Below are 18,133 nucleotides of genomic sequence, written 5' to 3'. Positions count from 1 at the left end.
GGAGAGACAGAGAGGAAGATCTTCCGTCCGATGTTTCACTCCCCAAGTGAGCCGCAACGGGCCGATGCGCGCCGATCCGAAGCCGGGAACCTGGAACCTCTTCCGGGTCTCCCACACGGGTGCAGGGTCCCAAAGCTTTGGGCCGTCCTCAACTGCTTTCTCAGGCCACAGGCAGGGAGCTGGATGGGAAGTGGAGCTGCCGGGATTAGAACCGGCGCCCATATGGGATCCCGGGGCTTTCAAGGCGAGGACTTTAGCCGCTAGACCACGCCGCCGGGCCCGGTAGAGGGTTTTATCATGCATCTCTATATGTGGGATTTTCCAAAATCTATTTAGAATACAAGTAGAAAAAACAACGTAGGCAGATGGCTGTACTGGGTATTGTGGAAAGATAGGCAATAGACAGGAGGCTATCAATACCAAACAAATGTGGTTTTAAAAAATCAGGGATGTAGCAAACCTACTTAAAGTTTGAAATCACAGCGTTAATGCTGGCTACCTTTGTAGGAGTGTGTCCCAGTACTCACTTGATGGTGCAGATTCACTTTCACTGTTATGTCTAGAGCTGGTCGACTCCGAGTTCAAACTTAAGGTGCTTGGGATAGATGAGAGTTCGTTACAGAGCTGATCCACATCATCAGGAACCACTGGCCACAGCTGCCTGCGACTATGCCGCACAGCATCCCAGCTGTGACATTTTAGGATATCACAGCCTTGTTTGGTTTTAGCTATGAGCCCAAGTACATATACACACGTCCTGTATGTAAACGGCAGGGTGATAACAGTTCATAATTCCAAAATAATATTTTCAAAGTGATGACAGAAACATAATTAATTTGCTATAAATACATTTGAATTTCTTTTATAAGCCATTAAAAACAATTTATAGTTTGTGGGGAAAATGTATTAAAACTAGGCTAAGAATAAATCAAAAATAAAAAAATTTCCCAATAAACAAAATGAACAAAACAGAGCACCGTACAGTCTTAACAAAAATGATACTCACTTTTCTAATTTAGATATTGAAAATCTGAATGATTACGTTACTGGACAATTTGGATACACATTATGCTTTCCCATGTACTTGCAATATAAACTTCAAGATGCTTCCTAATCCATTTCAAAGTCTTTAGAACAGTTATGTTACCAGGAATCACAAAATACATTTCACTGATCCACACTGTGATGAACACTATGCATTAAGACCGTTGAGTTAAACGACATACCCTCTGATGGACAAAATACATTTCACTGATCCACACTGTGAGGAACACTATGCATTAAGACCGTTGAGTTAAACGACATACCCTCTGATGGAAAGCACCTCACAATGCTTTGCAAGTTTAAGTATATCTGGAATCACATTTTCTTCCTGCAGCAAGTTGAGGCCCCAATTTGATGAGCCAATATTTCCCTGAAAGAATAAAAAGACATTTATTTATAGTAAACAGCTAGTTACAAAAGGGTTCCTCCAAGAGATCTGAATAGCTACCAAGAAACACAAATTTCATCTCATCTATGATAGAAGAAAAAAAGTGAAAAAATTATTAAGGAATATTAGAAATTAATGTTCTGTTTCTCTTAGTAAGAAAATCAAAGTCATAAAAAGTAATAACCACCTTTTCTTCAGCATGAAAACAATATTTAAATTAGTATCAATAACCCTGGTATTACTCTAAGAACAAGTTCCTAATAAAGGTTTTTATTTATTTAGTATTAATAAGAAAAAGAGTCTGAAATTTGCAAAGATCTTACAGAAGTGCTTATTACAAACCAAGGCCCAAAGAGATGCTTTCAGTTTTTTAATATCTTCCCATTTATCCAAATCTGGAGTCCGAACATTGTGACATAGTTCTGTAATAATATTCTAAGAAAAAAGAGAGTAAAAATAGTGTATTGTTTTTAGTATATTTCTTTATTGCAACACAAAGCCTTTAAGGTTTGCTTTTAGTCATTTTTGTATACTTAAGATTTCAAGATAATTTTACGTCAAATTTCTTAAGACAACATTTAGTGCTTGGGTCCTAAGTGTACTTTCCAGAGTTCCTTATTAGTCATGTGGCCAGTGAGTAAATTACTTAAATTCCCTATGTCTTAATTTCTTAATCTCTAAAACTGGGATAATCACGGCATCCTTCTTGTACATTTCATGAATTAAGAAATTACTCCAAAAAGTGTTTAATGTACTACCTGGGACCTTCTAATATTACAGAAAGAAATGGGAAATATTTATCTTAAATATAAATTATTGGTAAGATTTTATATTATGTAAGTAATGACACTGAGCAAATAATTTCTAGTGAGTTTCAAATGTTAACACAAAGACACTTGCTCTCAGTCTTTACACATACGGAAACGCATACACTACAGTGTACGTTTATGCAAAAGCTTGTGCTCATGAGATGAGCATGGACGCAAGAAACTGCTATAAGCTTTGTTGCTCTTACAACTTTTCTGCAATTATTTATCTCTAAAGTAACAGAAATTCTGTACTTTTAAAAAACATCTGCTTGAAAAAATATGCTCACAGCCATAAATGCAGTGAGTACTTCGCAGTACGACAACACGTCTGCCCCTGCCTACCACGGCCCGGGATGCGTGTGCGGGCACGCAGGCCTCACAAGCAGCAATGTCTGACTTGCTGTTGGCTACAAACAACCAAATCTGTAGCAAGAGGAAGGAAGAAAGCCAATTTTTCATTTTTGCTTTTAAGGGGATATTAATTTTTCCAACAAACCATAAAGCAAAGAGTTCAGACTTTCCACTGTGTTGTTTATTCTAAAAAAAACAAGCCAGTTCTTCAAAGGTCACACCCATGCCAGGGAAACACAGGCAAGCTAATGATATTTCTAAGGATTACAAAAACAAAATGCCTAAGTCAAAGCATAAATGATGCTACTAAGGTTTTAACAATTTTTTTTCAGAGATTTTTGGCAATATTAAGATTTATTTTTGCTAGTATAGTAAAATAAGCAAATTCATTTTTACCTGTACTTCCAACAAATGGCAGCCTGTTTTGTGGTGTACCAGTTGTCCATAAAGATGTACAGGCAGGTACACATGAGGACGCTGTAACCTAGCAGAACAAAATGACTGATGTGATTATTGGTTCATTTCGCTTTGCAATGACTTAAACTAGGTAGTAGGACTAAATACACTTCGCCGGCATCAACAGAAATCAGGGTATGGGAAGGTGTCATGATTCCTATAGTTCATCAGGTCTCACAGTTCTGGCAGGAGAGCTGGGGCTAACAAGGTAGACCGGGGGAAGGCACATGGAACATGTATCAGTAAGAGCTTCAACACACTGTGAAGGCCAACAGAATGTTTGGGTACTCAATCAAGGTTGTACATTAAGATTTTTTCCTATTGTCATTGCATGTAACAGAACACACAAATGCTGAGAAAACTTTCTAAAGTACTGATTAATCAGAAGATGATTTTTAATCTGATACATGGGATGAACAACGCATTAACACAACATACCTTTGATTACTCCGACGAACATAGTTATCACCATCAATAGGCTTCCGATAAGTAGTAAGTGCTTCATTCAGTTGTTCCTCAATCAAGTCAACATACTTTGAATTATATTCCTGGAAGACAACAGTTTTAATTTTATGTAACATAATTTCATTCACAAAGTTTATAGAATGTTAGGTACTTAGCATATCTGAGAGGAAATACATGAGAAAAATTTTAAAACACATGTATTATGAATTAAATATTTTAACATATTAAGGTGCTTTCAGTTTACATTTTTCCCATTTTATATTAATATCCTGGGGGGTCCAAATTAGCAAGTAAATATTTGAAATCCCTTCTCATTAAAAAAAATTCAGCTTATTTAATTCTTTTTCTAAAAATCTAGCTTCTTAATAACACTGAAAATAGCCACTAGAAATTTTCAAATTATTTTAGCAACTTCAGTAAAACACCTTTCCCTACCGATTTAAATAAAATCAAATGAAACCACTGTCACTTGAAAAACTCCTACTTAAATGCTGTAAGCTATAATTCTCATTGCAAACAACTCTACCTCAAAGTTTAAGGAGGAACTAGTAGAGCCTTTTTGAATAACAATCCAGCAGTATTTATAAAATAATTAAGTCCCCAGGCCCAGTGTTGCGGTGCACTGCCTGTGATACCAGCACCCATATGGGTACCAGCTCAAGTAATGGCTACTACACCTCTTCGCTGGCAGTGGCCTGGGAAAGCAGTAGAAGATGGTTCAAGTGTTTGTACCTTGACCATCTTGTGGGAAGTATCTAAGTCTACACCAGGCCTGTATTCGATGTGAGAAATGTTACGTTGACTGAGCAGAATTTTAACAGTACATTGACCTCAATGTTTGATTCTCTTGAGCAGGTAATAAACTGTTCATCAACTGATAAAGCATGGAGAAGTAATCACATTCAAGAGCTTCTATGAGATAATTGCAACAACTGTTCCTTTTCTGCTCTTATTTCCAAATCAAACTGCTACAGCCAGAATCAGCAAAAGACTTGACCTACAAGACGAAATCAAACACTATCATAATAATATTCACAAAGGCTATATCTCCAAAGTTCTGAGACATGAAGCACTGACGGACAGGAACAAGTGAAGAATTGGATTTGTACTGGAACAGGGTTGTAACTGCCAATTCCTGAATTAAATCAATCTCAGATGCAGAATATCTGAATGAAATCATTATACTCTAAAATAATCTTAATTGAACCAAAAACTATGAAATCAATTAACCTCTAGTGGGTTGAAAGTACTAGGAAATAGCTTTCATTGAACTCCAGAAAAAGCAATTCTTCTTAGGTAACCTGTTACTGTGTTTACACCACCATCAACACAAGACTCAACATCCAGGCACAGACAGCTAAATCACTTCAGTTTAGTGTATAAGCAACAGAAAGAAAATTCACACACATCCTAAAGGACGGCTCTGAATTAGCTGAGATAGAAAGCATAAAGGTTTCTTTCTTCCCATCTTCAAGCTACCTTACATGGTCTCCATACTGGATTCTCTTTCCCAGAGGAACTCACTTGATGCCCTCAGACACGCACACAGGGTGGAAGGTTAGTCGGTCATGGCACTGTACCAGCCTCAATCACATTTATCTCAATTGTGATCCATTTTTACTTAATTATTGTGTTAAACACCATATGAGTAAAGTTGGACACCTCATTCACTGTATTGAATCAACAAAAAAATTTTGTCCATTTTGTTTAAAAAATGCCCAGAAAAAAATGTGTCCTTGACTATCTAACCTCTACATTACCAGTGAAGTTCAAGTTCTCAACAGAATTGCTAATTAACTTCTTCAAACTCTGTCCCTCTGGATCACTTTTATTTTGTACTATTTCAAAGCACTACACCGAAGTTTCTCGTATTATAATCTGCCTAACAAGGTAACAATTTCCTTTTTAAATTCCATCTTTTTTACATTTTCCATTATTTATATAAGGGAAACAATGTCATGTATTTCAGAATGCAGACTGAGGAGAATGGTGAAACTTCCCCGTGTCTCCTCCCTCTCCCTGCATGCCCCAACGGCCCGCCTCCTTCCTATTTATGTATTATTGTTTTGTAATTTTTACGTTGGCATATTTTCAGTTCACTTTACGATCACAGGTTTAACACTCCATTTGGTGAAGAATTTAACAAATATAAGGCAACCTTCATGCAAACTATTAATAGTGCCCTTTTCTGCTGCAACTCATGGGTTTTGATAATTTTGTTTTTATTTTCATTTCCTCAAAATAGTTTCTTTCCTCTTACTAAATTCTTCACTGGATTCATAGATCATTTAGTAGCATAACTTTCTCTGAGAAGGTTGTTTTTTCATCTCTTCATCAACACACTGGTTACTTAGTAGCATATTATTTAACTCCAAGGTGTTGTAACTTTTTTAAACTTTATTCCTGTTGTTGATTTTGTTTTATGGCTTTTAAGTGAATGTATAGTAACTGTGTAATAGACAATCATATCCAGATGTGAAGATACAATGTAGTATGCATCTCTACTCCCAAATCAAAGATGAACTCCCAAAAAATCTTTTAAATATATCTTGACAATAAGATGGTGGACTGTCTGTCATTGTCTGTACTCATAATGTCAGGATACACTTAAATAGCATAATGATGAACTTATAACTGCTTATAAAGGACTATACTACTATAATAATATGGGGGAAATCAGTTGGGGGAGAGAATTTGGAGGGGGAACAAGCAAAATCCCAAAGCCTATGGACTCGTATCATAAAAATAAAAAAGGGGAAAAAAATCACATCTTGTATCAGTTCTTCAAGATTTCAATATTTAAGGACTTCATGCCTGAAATGGTACGCTTTAAAGTTTAGTAAATTTAATAAATGAGAACACCTTGGAAAATATATTTCAATACAGATAATATAAACATCTAAATAAGGATAGATTAAATTAGGACAATTACAGATTGAATGATCTGAAATGATCTAAATTATGGGAAATAAGAAATTTATAATGATTTATGTAATTTTCATCATGGGTTTCCAAGATGTTTTAACATTTATTGTGTTTCAAAGAAAACAGTAAAACTTCATTGATAACCAACTCCACAACAGTTGGGAGTTGAAGAGCCTTCTGGGTGCTCTGTTACTGCTGGGTATCTTCTTACCTATAACAAGTTTCTCCTTAAGTTTATACCTAGCAGTGTCCTAAAATAAAGTTATATTGAACAATTAAATTTGCTTGGGTGAAAAAGCTCCTGACCTTTCACCCAGGAAAAGTACTTCTGTTTTGGCTTCAAAGGTTCATGCAAAGTTGTAGCCTTAAAAAAGACACAGAAATAAAAGAACTGATACCAAATAGGGTTGATAAATTATAACAGATTATAAAAATCAACTTCTGCACAGACTATTTTAATTTAATTGCAACTTAAAACTATTAAAAGGGCTGATAAACACTAGTAGGTAATCCTTCATGAGTAATCTTGACTTTCTACAATGCAGAAACACTTGATCACACTAATTTCAAAACATTAATGATATAAAATGTATCCTCCAGATTCACAGATGCTGCTTTCCAAGATAAAAATATTCAATTTTTTTCAGTCCAAAGTTACCTTGTGCCACTTTTCCAACTGTTTGGCTACATAACCCCTTTCATTCAGATAGGAAAATCCTTTTGGAATGGAGAGAAATCTGCAGATATAAAGAAGCAAGAGTTTAACCTTGAGTCTAAAAAAATTTAGCAACATCTCATTGCTGAAATACAACTATAATTTATTATAACCAATTACAAATTGTCATAATCTTTGCAAAAATGCACAAATCCAAAAATAAGCAGCAAAAATAAGAACATAATTGAGCTTTAAGATATACTCCCACATTAAATAAAACAGAAAATACATTCAGTAATGTTCTATGAGAAAATTACTTTGCATGACATTTATTTACTTTATATAGAAACAGGATACACTATAAAAAAAGAAGGAAAAAAATTTTACTTGAAACTCACCTCAGGAGGAGAAGTAAACCCTTGTCTCCAAGGTGGGACAGAGCTGGTTTCATCTGAATAAGAGCATGAAGGTTGGCCTGAAAGAGATCAGTGGAAAAATTAGTAACTATACCAAAACAGTCGATTCTTTAATTAGAAAATGTGCATAGAAGTAATACTTCATTATAACTATAAACTAAACACAATAATTAGGGCTCACATCTATGTGTTTCACTACGCGCGCGCGCGCACACACACACACACACACACACACACATAACTTTCACCTTGTCTTCACATGCTTCATCCAGGATATCCAGAGCTTCAGAAGAAATCGTCTTGTTTTTATCATGTAGCTGAGTTACTAACAACTCAATTCCCCAATTATTGAAGAATTCAACATTAGCTCTAAGTAATACCCTTAAATGCTTTGTTGCATACAGCCGGCAAGCCTGCAAAGATAAATGAAAATGTCAAAAACACTCTTCACCATGAGTAGCCCGCCTGACTCCAGCTGGGGAGAGGTTCTGCTACGCACAGTATCAAGAGGACTGGACTGACAGTCCTCTCATACAGGGATGTTTAATTTTTATTATTTTATTAATTTTTTAGTGGTAATACCTTTTATCTAGCATTTTCTTTTCCTTGATATAGAAGTATGGGTACAATATATCTTTCCTTAAAGGAAACAGAATTTTTAAGCATAATTTCCATTCCATAATTTTAGAATTTACAATCTATTTTATTTTACTTAGCAAAAAATCTGTCAGGTTTGCTAGCCGACTATAAAACACCATGTTGTGGGCCCAGCGGCGTGGTCTAGCGGCTAAAGTCCTCGCCTTGAAAGCCCCGGGATCCCATACAGGTGCCGGTTCTAATCCCGGCAGCTCCACTTCCCATCCAGCTCCCTGCTTGTGGCCTGGGAAAGCAGTCAAGGACGGCCCAACGCTTTGGGACCCTGCACCCGCGTGGGAGACCCGGAAGAGGTTCCTGGTTCCCGACATCGGATTGGTGCATACCGGCCTGTTGCGGCTCACTTGGGGAGTGAAACATCGGATGGAAGATCTTCCTCTCTGTCTCTCCTCCTCTCTGTATATCAGGCTTTCCAATAATAATAAATCTTTAAAAACAAAACAAAACAAAACAAACACCATGTTGTTGTCTGTGTTGCACTCACATCAGTGGCTGCGGTCAGGATTTTGGAAAGGATAACTCTGGCCAATCCATCTCTGCTATAGTCCAAGCTGGAAACAGTCAGTTTCAGCAAGTGATCTTGGTTTTTCAAGGAGCAAAGATTAAGGAGGCTGACCAAAAAACAAAAAAGAGGAAAACATCAAGTATTAAATCAACAAGTGCTTTTTCCCAGCACTGCTACCACTGACAAAAACTGAAAATAGTCCAAAGCACATGATGATCTCTCTCTCTGTCTATATATATCTATCTCCAAAATTCCATTTGAGGAGGAAATTGCAGGTGAAAACAAAATTATTTTAAAATTCCAACATAAAGAAGCATTTCTGAGGGGAATTACTTGATTAGAAAACCACATTAACAAGGAACAACACGGCTGCAGCGCCCAGCAAGCTTGGGGGCTGGGAGTGCAAACCCAGTAGCAGGGGGTGGGGTACTCCAGGGGGGCTGCCCTGCTGGGCCACTACTCCCACTGGTGAGCATGAGAGCTGGGATGGGGAAGACCAGGCCAGGCAGGGCCACAACACCTGCAGGCCTGCACGTAAGCTGGATCAGGTGAAAGCCAGGCTGGGCTGACTGTAACTTTTGGTGCATACATAAGCCAGAGTGGGTGCGGGTGGGTGGGTTGGGCTTCGCCACAGCATTAGCTGGCAGATGTTGGCATGGGGGGACAAATTCTGTCGAGCTAAACAGCAGAATCACCTGGAAAGTACAAGATCCGGGAGAAGGAATGGGCCCATTAGAGAATTAGCAGGTACTTCCCTCTTGGGTTGCCACATTCACTGGTGAGCATGACAACCAGGAGTAGGGTGGCACCCACCGGCACCAGTACGAACTGGATTGTGGGGCTGGTTGAGATGAACTAGATAGGCTTCAATGCCCATTGACATGTACAAGAGCTGGAACTAGTCAGCTTTACATACTGGCAAGCATGGGAACCAGGGCAGGGGCAGGCCTGATGGGGGTTACTGCGGTCTCTCTGACTAGGCTGCAACACCCATTGGTTTGTGTAGAAGACAGGGCAGGAGACAGAACTGACCCAGCAGTTACAACTAACAGTGTGTGCATAGGCTGATTAGGCAACAGACTGTGCTCGATCCTGTATTGGCAAGCACACACAAGAATCAGGTCTGGGATCACCTCCACCTCAGATGAGGTTTCCTTATAGATTCCGCCAACTGAACCACTGGACTCAAAACTTCAACCAAGGAGAGAATTGCAGGCTCCACAGTCTGACCATGGAGTGCATATGTCAAACCTGAGTCTCTTCAATGGCTTGGATGGACCAGTGCACAGCATATCCAGGTGCACATGGAGGATATGCAAGTACATTGCAGTCTGCAGAGGACACCGTGGTACCATAACAGAGTATGGAGGACAGAACAAACTGATCAACTACCCCAGCCAAGCTTTGGCAGACAGTATCTGGGCAGAGACTCTAAGGTGGCCTATGTCAGTCAGTGGATTCTGGAGAGATTTCATCGTGATTGGAGTGGCAGGATCAATAGCAATTCAGAACTGTTGAACTATTAAAACCATTTGAGCAGGACCCTCGGAGCATGCCCCACATTGGGGACTCCGGGATGTGGCTTCTCCCTTTCTCTCCACCCTTCGCCCAGATACAGGAAGCAAAAAAGAGAATGTGGAAACAAAGGTCTCACCCACTTTCCTCTAGCCCTTGACCCTTTGCACCCTGATCAACTACGTAAAAACCATCAAAAAAATAAATAAGATTTTAAAGATAAATAGGGGGAAAAAAGAACAAGGCATTAATACAGCTCTAACTTTTTCTCAAAAATAAAACTTACGTAAAATAAAAAAAAGCTTGACAATCATGTTCATAGCCAAAAAGAGAATAACACAAGCACATTAAAACTAAACTTTAAGTATATGCTGCAACAGAATCCAGGCATGCTTACCACTGAAAAACACTGCATTTTTCCAACATCTTGACTCCATGAGGGTGGCAAGAAAGTGTCCCAATAAATAAAAAGTAGTGTTGACTAAGAGTAGTTAATAAACCATTGCTCTGAAGACTTCTTTCAGGCTTCATTCCAGAAGCAGCATTCAGCCACTGGACAATATCCTTAACCAGGTCTTCCAAGTATCCTTGCCCATCCTGAAAGCAAATACATTATAATGTTGTTGGGAAAGCTTTTAATATCTGTAATTAGAAAAATCACCTTTAATCAAGCATAAAACACTTAAGAATGAAGAAGTAACTAATAACCAGCTAGCAACCACTAAGTCTGTTTTCTTTTTAACTCTATTCAACACAAGGCTGTATGAGACGGCCCTAGCTTAAGAGGGAAGATAACTTGCCCAAAGTCTCAAAACTAGTTACTAAGTCAGGATTTCAATCTAAACCTAGGCTCATTTCTTAGGTTTCTAAATAAATCTGATGAATGTTCAAAAATAAAAAACACAGAATGGAAACAGAAGGTGCAAAACAGGGGAGAATAAAAAACATTCGTTCTGGAAAATATTCAGAGTGCTTACCTCTTCAGACTCTAGAAGAAATTCTGTAAACTGGCAACCCACAACTGTGAGCTGTTTGGACTTGGCAAAATCCAAATCCAGGTTGGCATATAATTTACTACTGGGTTTGTAAAAATAAAGTAGTCTTCGTACAAACCTAGCAACAAAACAAAATTAGTGACAAGGTAAGAAAACACACATTATCTAGAGTTTTAACTGAAGCTTATGCTACAGTAAGAAGGCTTTGACTCTGTCAGGTTGAATCATTGGGGTAAATGGCAACACACTTATTTGGTATATTTCTCAATCACACAGACACACCATCTTCACTTATACTTCACAAGTTCTATCTTTGTAGAATGGAAATTTTATGGTGAGATGCTTACAAAAAGAACCAAGATGCTAGCAGGAAGGGTAAATATGAGGAATTCACCTGGTCACATTTTTTTTGCCTCTGGAGCCTATGAAGAAATTCACACCACAACTCTATATATAATCATATACTAGATAGTTGTGAACTACCACACTGTGATTTTGTTGACAATCAGGCAAAAGGTTAAGCACAAAAACTCCAGGTAAAATTTAGGCAAACAGATTGATGAGTATAATTTTTATGACATTTCAATGTATCTTCAATATTATATTCTAAGGCTTCACTTAATTTAGTTAAATATCATATATGAAAACCCAATACAGTACAGTCAGAAGATGCAGGAGTTGGGAAAACAATGTTGAATAAGACAGCTTTATCTTCAACTTTTTATACACTAATAATTTAACTTTCATGTTTCTTTTTAAGATTTATTTTTATTTGAAAGCAGATCTACATAGAAAAGGGGAGAGAAGGAGAGAAAAATCTTCCAGCCACTGGTTCATTCTCCAAAAGGTCTCAATGGCTGGAGCTGAGACTATTCAAACCAGGAGCCAGGAGCCTCCTTGGGGTCTCCCACCTGAGTGCAGGGTCCCAAGGACCTCGGCTATCCTCTCCTTTCCAGGCCACAAGCTGAGAGCTGCACTGGAAGTGGAGCAGCTGGGACTATAACTGGGGCCCTATAATTATGGGATGTCAGCCCCTATGTTTTGTATATTTCTAAAAAAAAATTCAATATAAAATTACATATTCTGAGTAGATGAATAACAATCAAATAATCCATTAATAACATGAGCTTTATGAATATAAAGTAGGGTCCACCTATCCAACAAGACCAGCTCTGATGGGCAGTCTAACTCAAGGAGGGGCTGGTGCTGGGCTTACAAGGCAAAGCTGCAGCCTGGGGTGCCCGCAGATCACTTGGGCAGCAGTTTGAATCCAAGCTGCTCCACTTCTAATCCAGCTCCCTGTTAATGTGCCTGAGAAGGCAAAGCAAGCCGGCCCTAGCGCCTGGGCCCCTGATACCTACGTGGGAGATCTAGAAAAGGCTCTTGGCTACTGACTTCAGACTAGTCCAGCTCCAGCCACTGCAGTCATTTGGGAAGTGAACCAGGAGATCTACCATCTCTCCATAACTCTGCCTTTCAAATAAATAAAAATCTTTTCTTTTAAAAAATAAAAATTAAAAAAGAACATCTATTTATTCAAAAATACTAAGCAGGAATAAAACTGCATGAATTCAGTATCTTGAGATATTTTATATACTATAAGCACTGGTAGGTTTTATAAAAGGTGTGACTCAAGGAATGAAAAAGGGAGTAATGGATAGTGCAGATATAAATGGAAATAGAAGCTGTATATTAAAATGTTTATCATATAACACCCCCGCAGATACGTTAGAGCTAGAGCCATTCCCCAACTGACTGTATCCCGCTGTGAGAAACCTTCATCTCAATGACCCCATCTGGTCCAAAGGTAGAATACAATGTGAATCACCAGAAAAAAAGTTGTGTTTTGGTTATAAAACTACATACAAAAAGGTATACACCTATCTATTGAACAATTATTAAAATGTTTATGTCTTCAGATACCAATTATTACTTCTAGTAGACATATGAGTTATAATACAAAAATCTAAGTTCCGTAAATTTAAATGAAAAGTAGATGTTACATACCTGTGTAATTGTTCATCTTTATAGTTTCTTAGATTGACATTTGGCCACTAGAAAAAATTTTTAAAATGTTTTATATGGATCAATTCCCAAACATATTAACTATCAATCATTACGGTCAATAATCAAATCAAGCAATCACCAAGAACTATTTTGTTATACCTTAAGAATGGTCCCTATGAGATTCCAGTTCCACTCAAGATTCTCCTTATGCTGAAGGACCTGGCTGTCTCTGAGGTTTGTTAGAAGAGCTTCTTCTGTGTCCTACAACGATCAGAAATATAGACAACTAAGACACTGTTCTCAGCTCAGAACATCACTCCAGCACCTTGCCATGCAGTCCCTAGGACACAGCGGTGACTGCTCACAGGACAGGATCCTGCCCTCACTCATGTAAGGAACCTGGAGTGAGTTCCTGGGCTCCTGGTCTGGCTGCTGCAGACATCTGGGTGTTAACCGCTCTCACATGCTCTTTCTCTGTGTCTCTGAAATAATAATAGCAAAAAAAAAAAAAAAAAAAAAGCTGTGATTTTACAGCAGTACCTTAAGAACAAATATATCTTTCTGAACTCGAAGATACTCCCGCTTCTGGTGCGTTGCAATTGCTTTTTGAATAATGTGATCTAAATGAAGGCTATAAGGCTTGGGTCCTCGCTTCTTCATTTCATGGAAACGTTTTAAACAGTTTAATGCCGCACTGGCTCGCCTAATGAGAAAAAAAAAAGCCTTCAATTAATACTGTAGCAACAGAGGCATAATCTTAAGGAGATCACACTGGTAAATTACTAAAGGTTGTATATATTCAAAGGCAAAGGTCATTACTAAACAGTGAACTATTAAGTAACCGTGGGGCACAATTTTTTTTTTTTACGGATTTAATTTTTATTTGAAAGACAGATTTAGTGCTCGCTTCAGCAGCACATACACTAAAATTGAAAAACAGATTTACAGAGGACAGAGAAAGAGAGACAATTTTATCAAGCTTCCCTCTGCTGGTTCACTTCCCAAATGACCATGAACAGCCAGATCTGAGTTGATCTGAAGCTGAGAGCCAGTCAGGAGCTTCTTCCAGAACACCCGTGTGCATGCAGAGTTCAAAGGCTTTTGGCCGTCCTTTGCTCCTTCCCTACGTCACACGTGCTGGATGGAAAACACAACAGCTGGAATACAAACTGGCACCCATATAGGATCCCTGTGCTTTCAAGTAGAGGATTAACTAATTGAGCCATCGCAATGGGCCCTGAACTGAGATTTATAGCCGAAGTCTGATCAAGAGCTTAAATGTATTTTCTTGGGAAATGCATATCTCCATCATAAAACGGTCAATATAAAAACAAAGCTGGGACTAGAGTGGTGGCAGAGCAAGCTAACATTCAGCCTGTGGTGACGACGTACTATATGGGCGCTGGTTTGATTTCCAGCTGCTTACTTCCTATCCAAGTCCCTGCTAATGGTCTGGGAAAGTAGAGGATGGACCAATGCCTTAGACTCCTGTACCCATGTGAGAGATCTGGAAGAAGCTCCCGACTCCCAGCTCTGGCCACTGCAGGCATTTGGGAAATGAACCAGAGGAAGGAAGATCTCTCACTGACATTCAAATAGAGTAAGTCTCTAGAATTAAAATAAATAAATAAATAAAAATAATCCTGAAAGCTACCATCACAAAAATGAGATGGCTCCTGATAGTTTCGGTTTATAATACAACTTAAGTTGTTATTTATAGTTGCCAGACTTAATATACAAATTATTTAAAGTGAAGTGTATGGACATACTTTTGTATTATCAAACCTAACAAAATTTTTGAAGAATGTATTGTAACTGGTAACAAAAATCCACAAATCTGATTAGCTAGTGAACTCCATATCAATAACAGCATCAAGATGAAACCAAACGGGAGGGGAGGGAAGGGGAGGGGAGGGAGGGAGGGAGGGAGAGAGAGAGAGAGAAAGAAGGGAAGGAAGGAAGAAAGAAAAAGAAAGGAAGGGAAAAAAAGGAAGGCAGGGAGGGAGGGAGGGAAAGAGAAACGGAGGGAGGAAGGAAGGAGGGACAGAAGAAATGGGGGCTAAAGTTACAGTACAGTGGATTAAGCTACCAGTTGCATCACAGACATCACACTGCAGAGTGCTGGTTCAAGTTTTAGTTACACGGCTTCTGATCCAGCTTCCTGCTAATGTGTCTGAGCAGGCAGCATAAGAAGGTCAAAGTGCTTCGGACCCCTGCTACTCCTGTGGGAGATGTGCAGGCGGCTCAGGCTCCAGGATCAGGCCAAGCCAGAGACATGGAGAAACGGCAAATGGACAATACTGTCTCTTCGTGTCACTCAGCTTTTTAAACAGATACAATCAATCTACAAAACAAAGAGCGGTGAACCTCAAGAACCTTGTATATAAGGTTTTTGTAATCATAACAGCAAAAGAGAGAGAGAGAGAGAGAAACAGAGAGAGAGAGAGAGAGAGAGAGAGAGAGAGAGAGAATAAAGAGTTGGGCACCACATGAGTGGACAACACCGACATTCCCGGACCTTTGGCTCTAAATTGAGTGTTTACCACACTGAACAACAAATCCTGACTCGTGTAACCTAACTGAGCTTCTACAGCTTTACCTGTCATAGATCACATGTATTAGTATCAGTGCAAGTCTAGCATAGCTAGAGCTGCAGGGCCACAGTTTTATTTGCAAATCCTGTATTTGCAAAGAGTCCTTCAAAATTAAGAGTTCAGTTTACCAATATACATGTAGTACAGGTTACTAAATTTTAGCATTTTTAATCACACATGCATGCACTTAACCACATGTTATTTTAACCACAGAATACACTGGCACTTTTGCACTGTTGGTTTGAAATAATTCAGGCATACAAAATGAGCCTCTATTACTGCTTAAAACATAAAATAGTCCAAAGAATCTCTCTATCACCATTTTGTAGCAAAGTGGTGGAAATTCTGTTTTCAACCACAAACATGCCAGAAAAATGTGATTTTATTATACTATTACTTGTGGCCTTAAATACACTCTCAACATTCTGAGAACAATTTTTCCTCTTATCAGTGAGACTTTTCTAAAAGAATTTTCACACTACCTGCATACTGTACATACCATCAGTGCATACTAACCACACTGAATGTCAGTTTTGCTTGAGGTGATACTTACAGTCTCTTTTCCTTGGGTATATCAAATGATGCAGCCATATTCATTAGGGTTGGCAAGCAGTGTAAATGATGGCTGTGTGAATGAGGAAGAATCGTGTTTGCCTGGAAGAAAACAATTTAGAAGTAGAAGCAGAAAAACTTAATGTTACAGATCATGCACAGAAATAACACTGTATTCCAGATCATTAAACATCCCCGAGATTTTTTGATGAAATTTGATTCCAGAATTTTCTCGATCCACACTTATAAAATACACAACTTTTACTATAATACTAACTTATGACTTGAGTAGCAACCAACTGGATTCAATTCTTAAATAATATGGCAGGATTACACATCAAAACATCAAATTACTGGATCTATGTTAACAATATTTAACACGCTAGGTGCAATGACCAACTTTAAGCAATAACAAGTTTTGAAAACCATTTTCTCAGATAACAATAATCTTTAAAGTGCAAAATTTATTAATCTTTTCTTTCCAAACTAAATCACATTATCCAACCTACTTTATACCAGTGAGGACAATTAAATGTGAAAGACAGAAAAGGTAAGAACAATGAAATAATATTACTACATTTGACAAGATAATTGCAAAATTCTGGGGCACAGAGAAAGAAAAGATGCTTAAAAGGAGAACCTTTTATATGAAAACAATTTTGGATACTGTTATCCTTAGTGAAAATATCCCAAGAACTGAAATACAAATAATCAGAGGATAGAGACTGCAACACTCTTTGTTTCATAGGTGGGCAGAGAGCAAACTCAATGAGTAGCTGATCACTGATGAAAAAGACAGTTACCATTAGCTGAGGAGTGGGAGTTTGGAAGAGAAAACAAAAGTGAGAGGGAAAAAAAAAAGGCAAAAACACCCTGTCAATAACAGCAGGCCATGACATTATTTAAAAGATTTGCTATTTTAAAAAAAAATGATTTGCTATAGCGGCAGGCACAATGGCTCAACTGGTTAATCTTCCACCTGCAAGTGCCAGCATCACATATGGGTCCCAGTTGCTCTATTTCCCAACCCGCTCCCTGCCTGTGGCCCGGGAAAGCAGTGGAGGACAGCCCAAAGCCTTGGGACCCTGCACCTGCGTGGAGACTCGGAAGAAGCTCCTGGCTCCTTAGCCATTGCGGTCTTGTGGGGAGTGAACCAGTGGATGGAAGATCTTTCTCTCTGTAAATCTGCTTTTCCAACAAAGAATTTTTTTTTTTACAAAATAAAATTTGCTACTGAGTCACTTTTTTAAATTAATGAGTTCAAAATGTTTCTATTTACTAAGTCATAAAAGGGATAAACGCAAATTTCTATTGTGCAAACTATTACAGTTCCCTCTTGCTTGATTTTGTAAGAGTAGAATAAAGCAGATCACTGTAGTAACTACTAGTTTCCCACTTACTGACATCGTAAACGCATAGTAAGAAAAATGAAAGCAACTACAAGTTTACAAAGAAGACCACAAAGTCCAAACAACACAATTACATTCAGAATTTTTGTAGGAAGCCTTCTAAATTTCAGGCACTACGTTCCAGGCATGAATCACACTCCCAGGTGACCGAGGTAGTATCTGCCATCTTGTAATTTCTTGTTTTTTATGTCATGGGAAGTGTTTCCGAGTACAATTAGGATTTCTAGAATTTGGGCCTGGTGGCGTGGTCTAGTGGCTAAAGTCCTTGCCTTGAACATGCCGGGATCCCATATGGGCTCTGGTTCTAATCCTGGCGCAGCACCAGCTGTTGCGGTCACTTGGGGAGTGAATCATCGGATGGAAGATCTTCCTCTCTGTCTCTCCTCCTCTCTG

General features: G+C 38.4%; 1 protein-coding gene across 2 annotated transcripts in view; it reads right to left on the bottom strand.

The window, feature by feature from the left end:
* The window catches only part of RICTOR (RPTOR independent companion of MTOR complex 2), a 104,952-nt gene that overhangs the window by 22,657 nt on the left and 64,162 nt on the right, over positions 1-18,133 (bottom strand). For both annotated transcript variants that reach the window (XM_058680208.1, XM_058680209.1), the window contains exons 16-30: positions 16,333-16,433; positions 13,726-13,888; positions 13,345-13,446; positions 13,186-13,232; positions 11,161-11,296; positions 10,581-10,780; positions 8,648-8,774; positions 7,758-7,922; positions 7,492-7,568; positions 7,097-7,175; positions 3,487-3,596; positions 2,989-3,076; positions 1,775-1,867; positions 1,308-1,414; positions 528-757 (exon numbers count right to left, since the gene is read on the bottom strand). In XM_058680208.1, the coding sequence (XP_058536191.1) occupies positions 528-757; positions 1,308-1,414; positions 1,775-1,867; positions 2,989-3,076; positions 3,487-3,596; positions 7,097-7,175; positions 7,492-7,568; positions 7,758-7,922; positions 8,648-8,774; positions 10,581-10,780; positions 11,161-11,296; positions 13,186-13,232; positions 13,345-13,446; positions 13,726-13,888; positions 16,333-16,433 (1,825 nt within the window). The remainder of the gene's footprint in view (positions 1-527; positions 758-1,307; positions 1,415-1,774; positions 1,868-2,988; positions 3,077-3,486; positions 3,597-7,096; positions 7,176-7,491; positions 7,569-7,757; positions 7,923-8,647; positions 8,775-10,580; positions 10,781-11,160; positions 11,297-13,185; positions 13,233-13,344; positions 13,447-13,725; positions 13,889-16,332; positions 16,434-18,133) is intronic.

Source organism: Ochotona princeps, chromosome 23, assembly GCF_030435755.1.
Source record: "Ochotona princeps isolate mOchPri1 chromosome 23, mOchPri1.hap1, whole genome shotgun sequence".
NCBI lineage: Eukaryota > Metazoa > Chordata > Mammalia > Lagomorpha > Ochotonidae > Ochotona > Ochotona princeps.
This window is presented reverse-complemented; position numbering and strand designations above follow the sequence as displayed.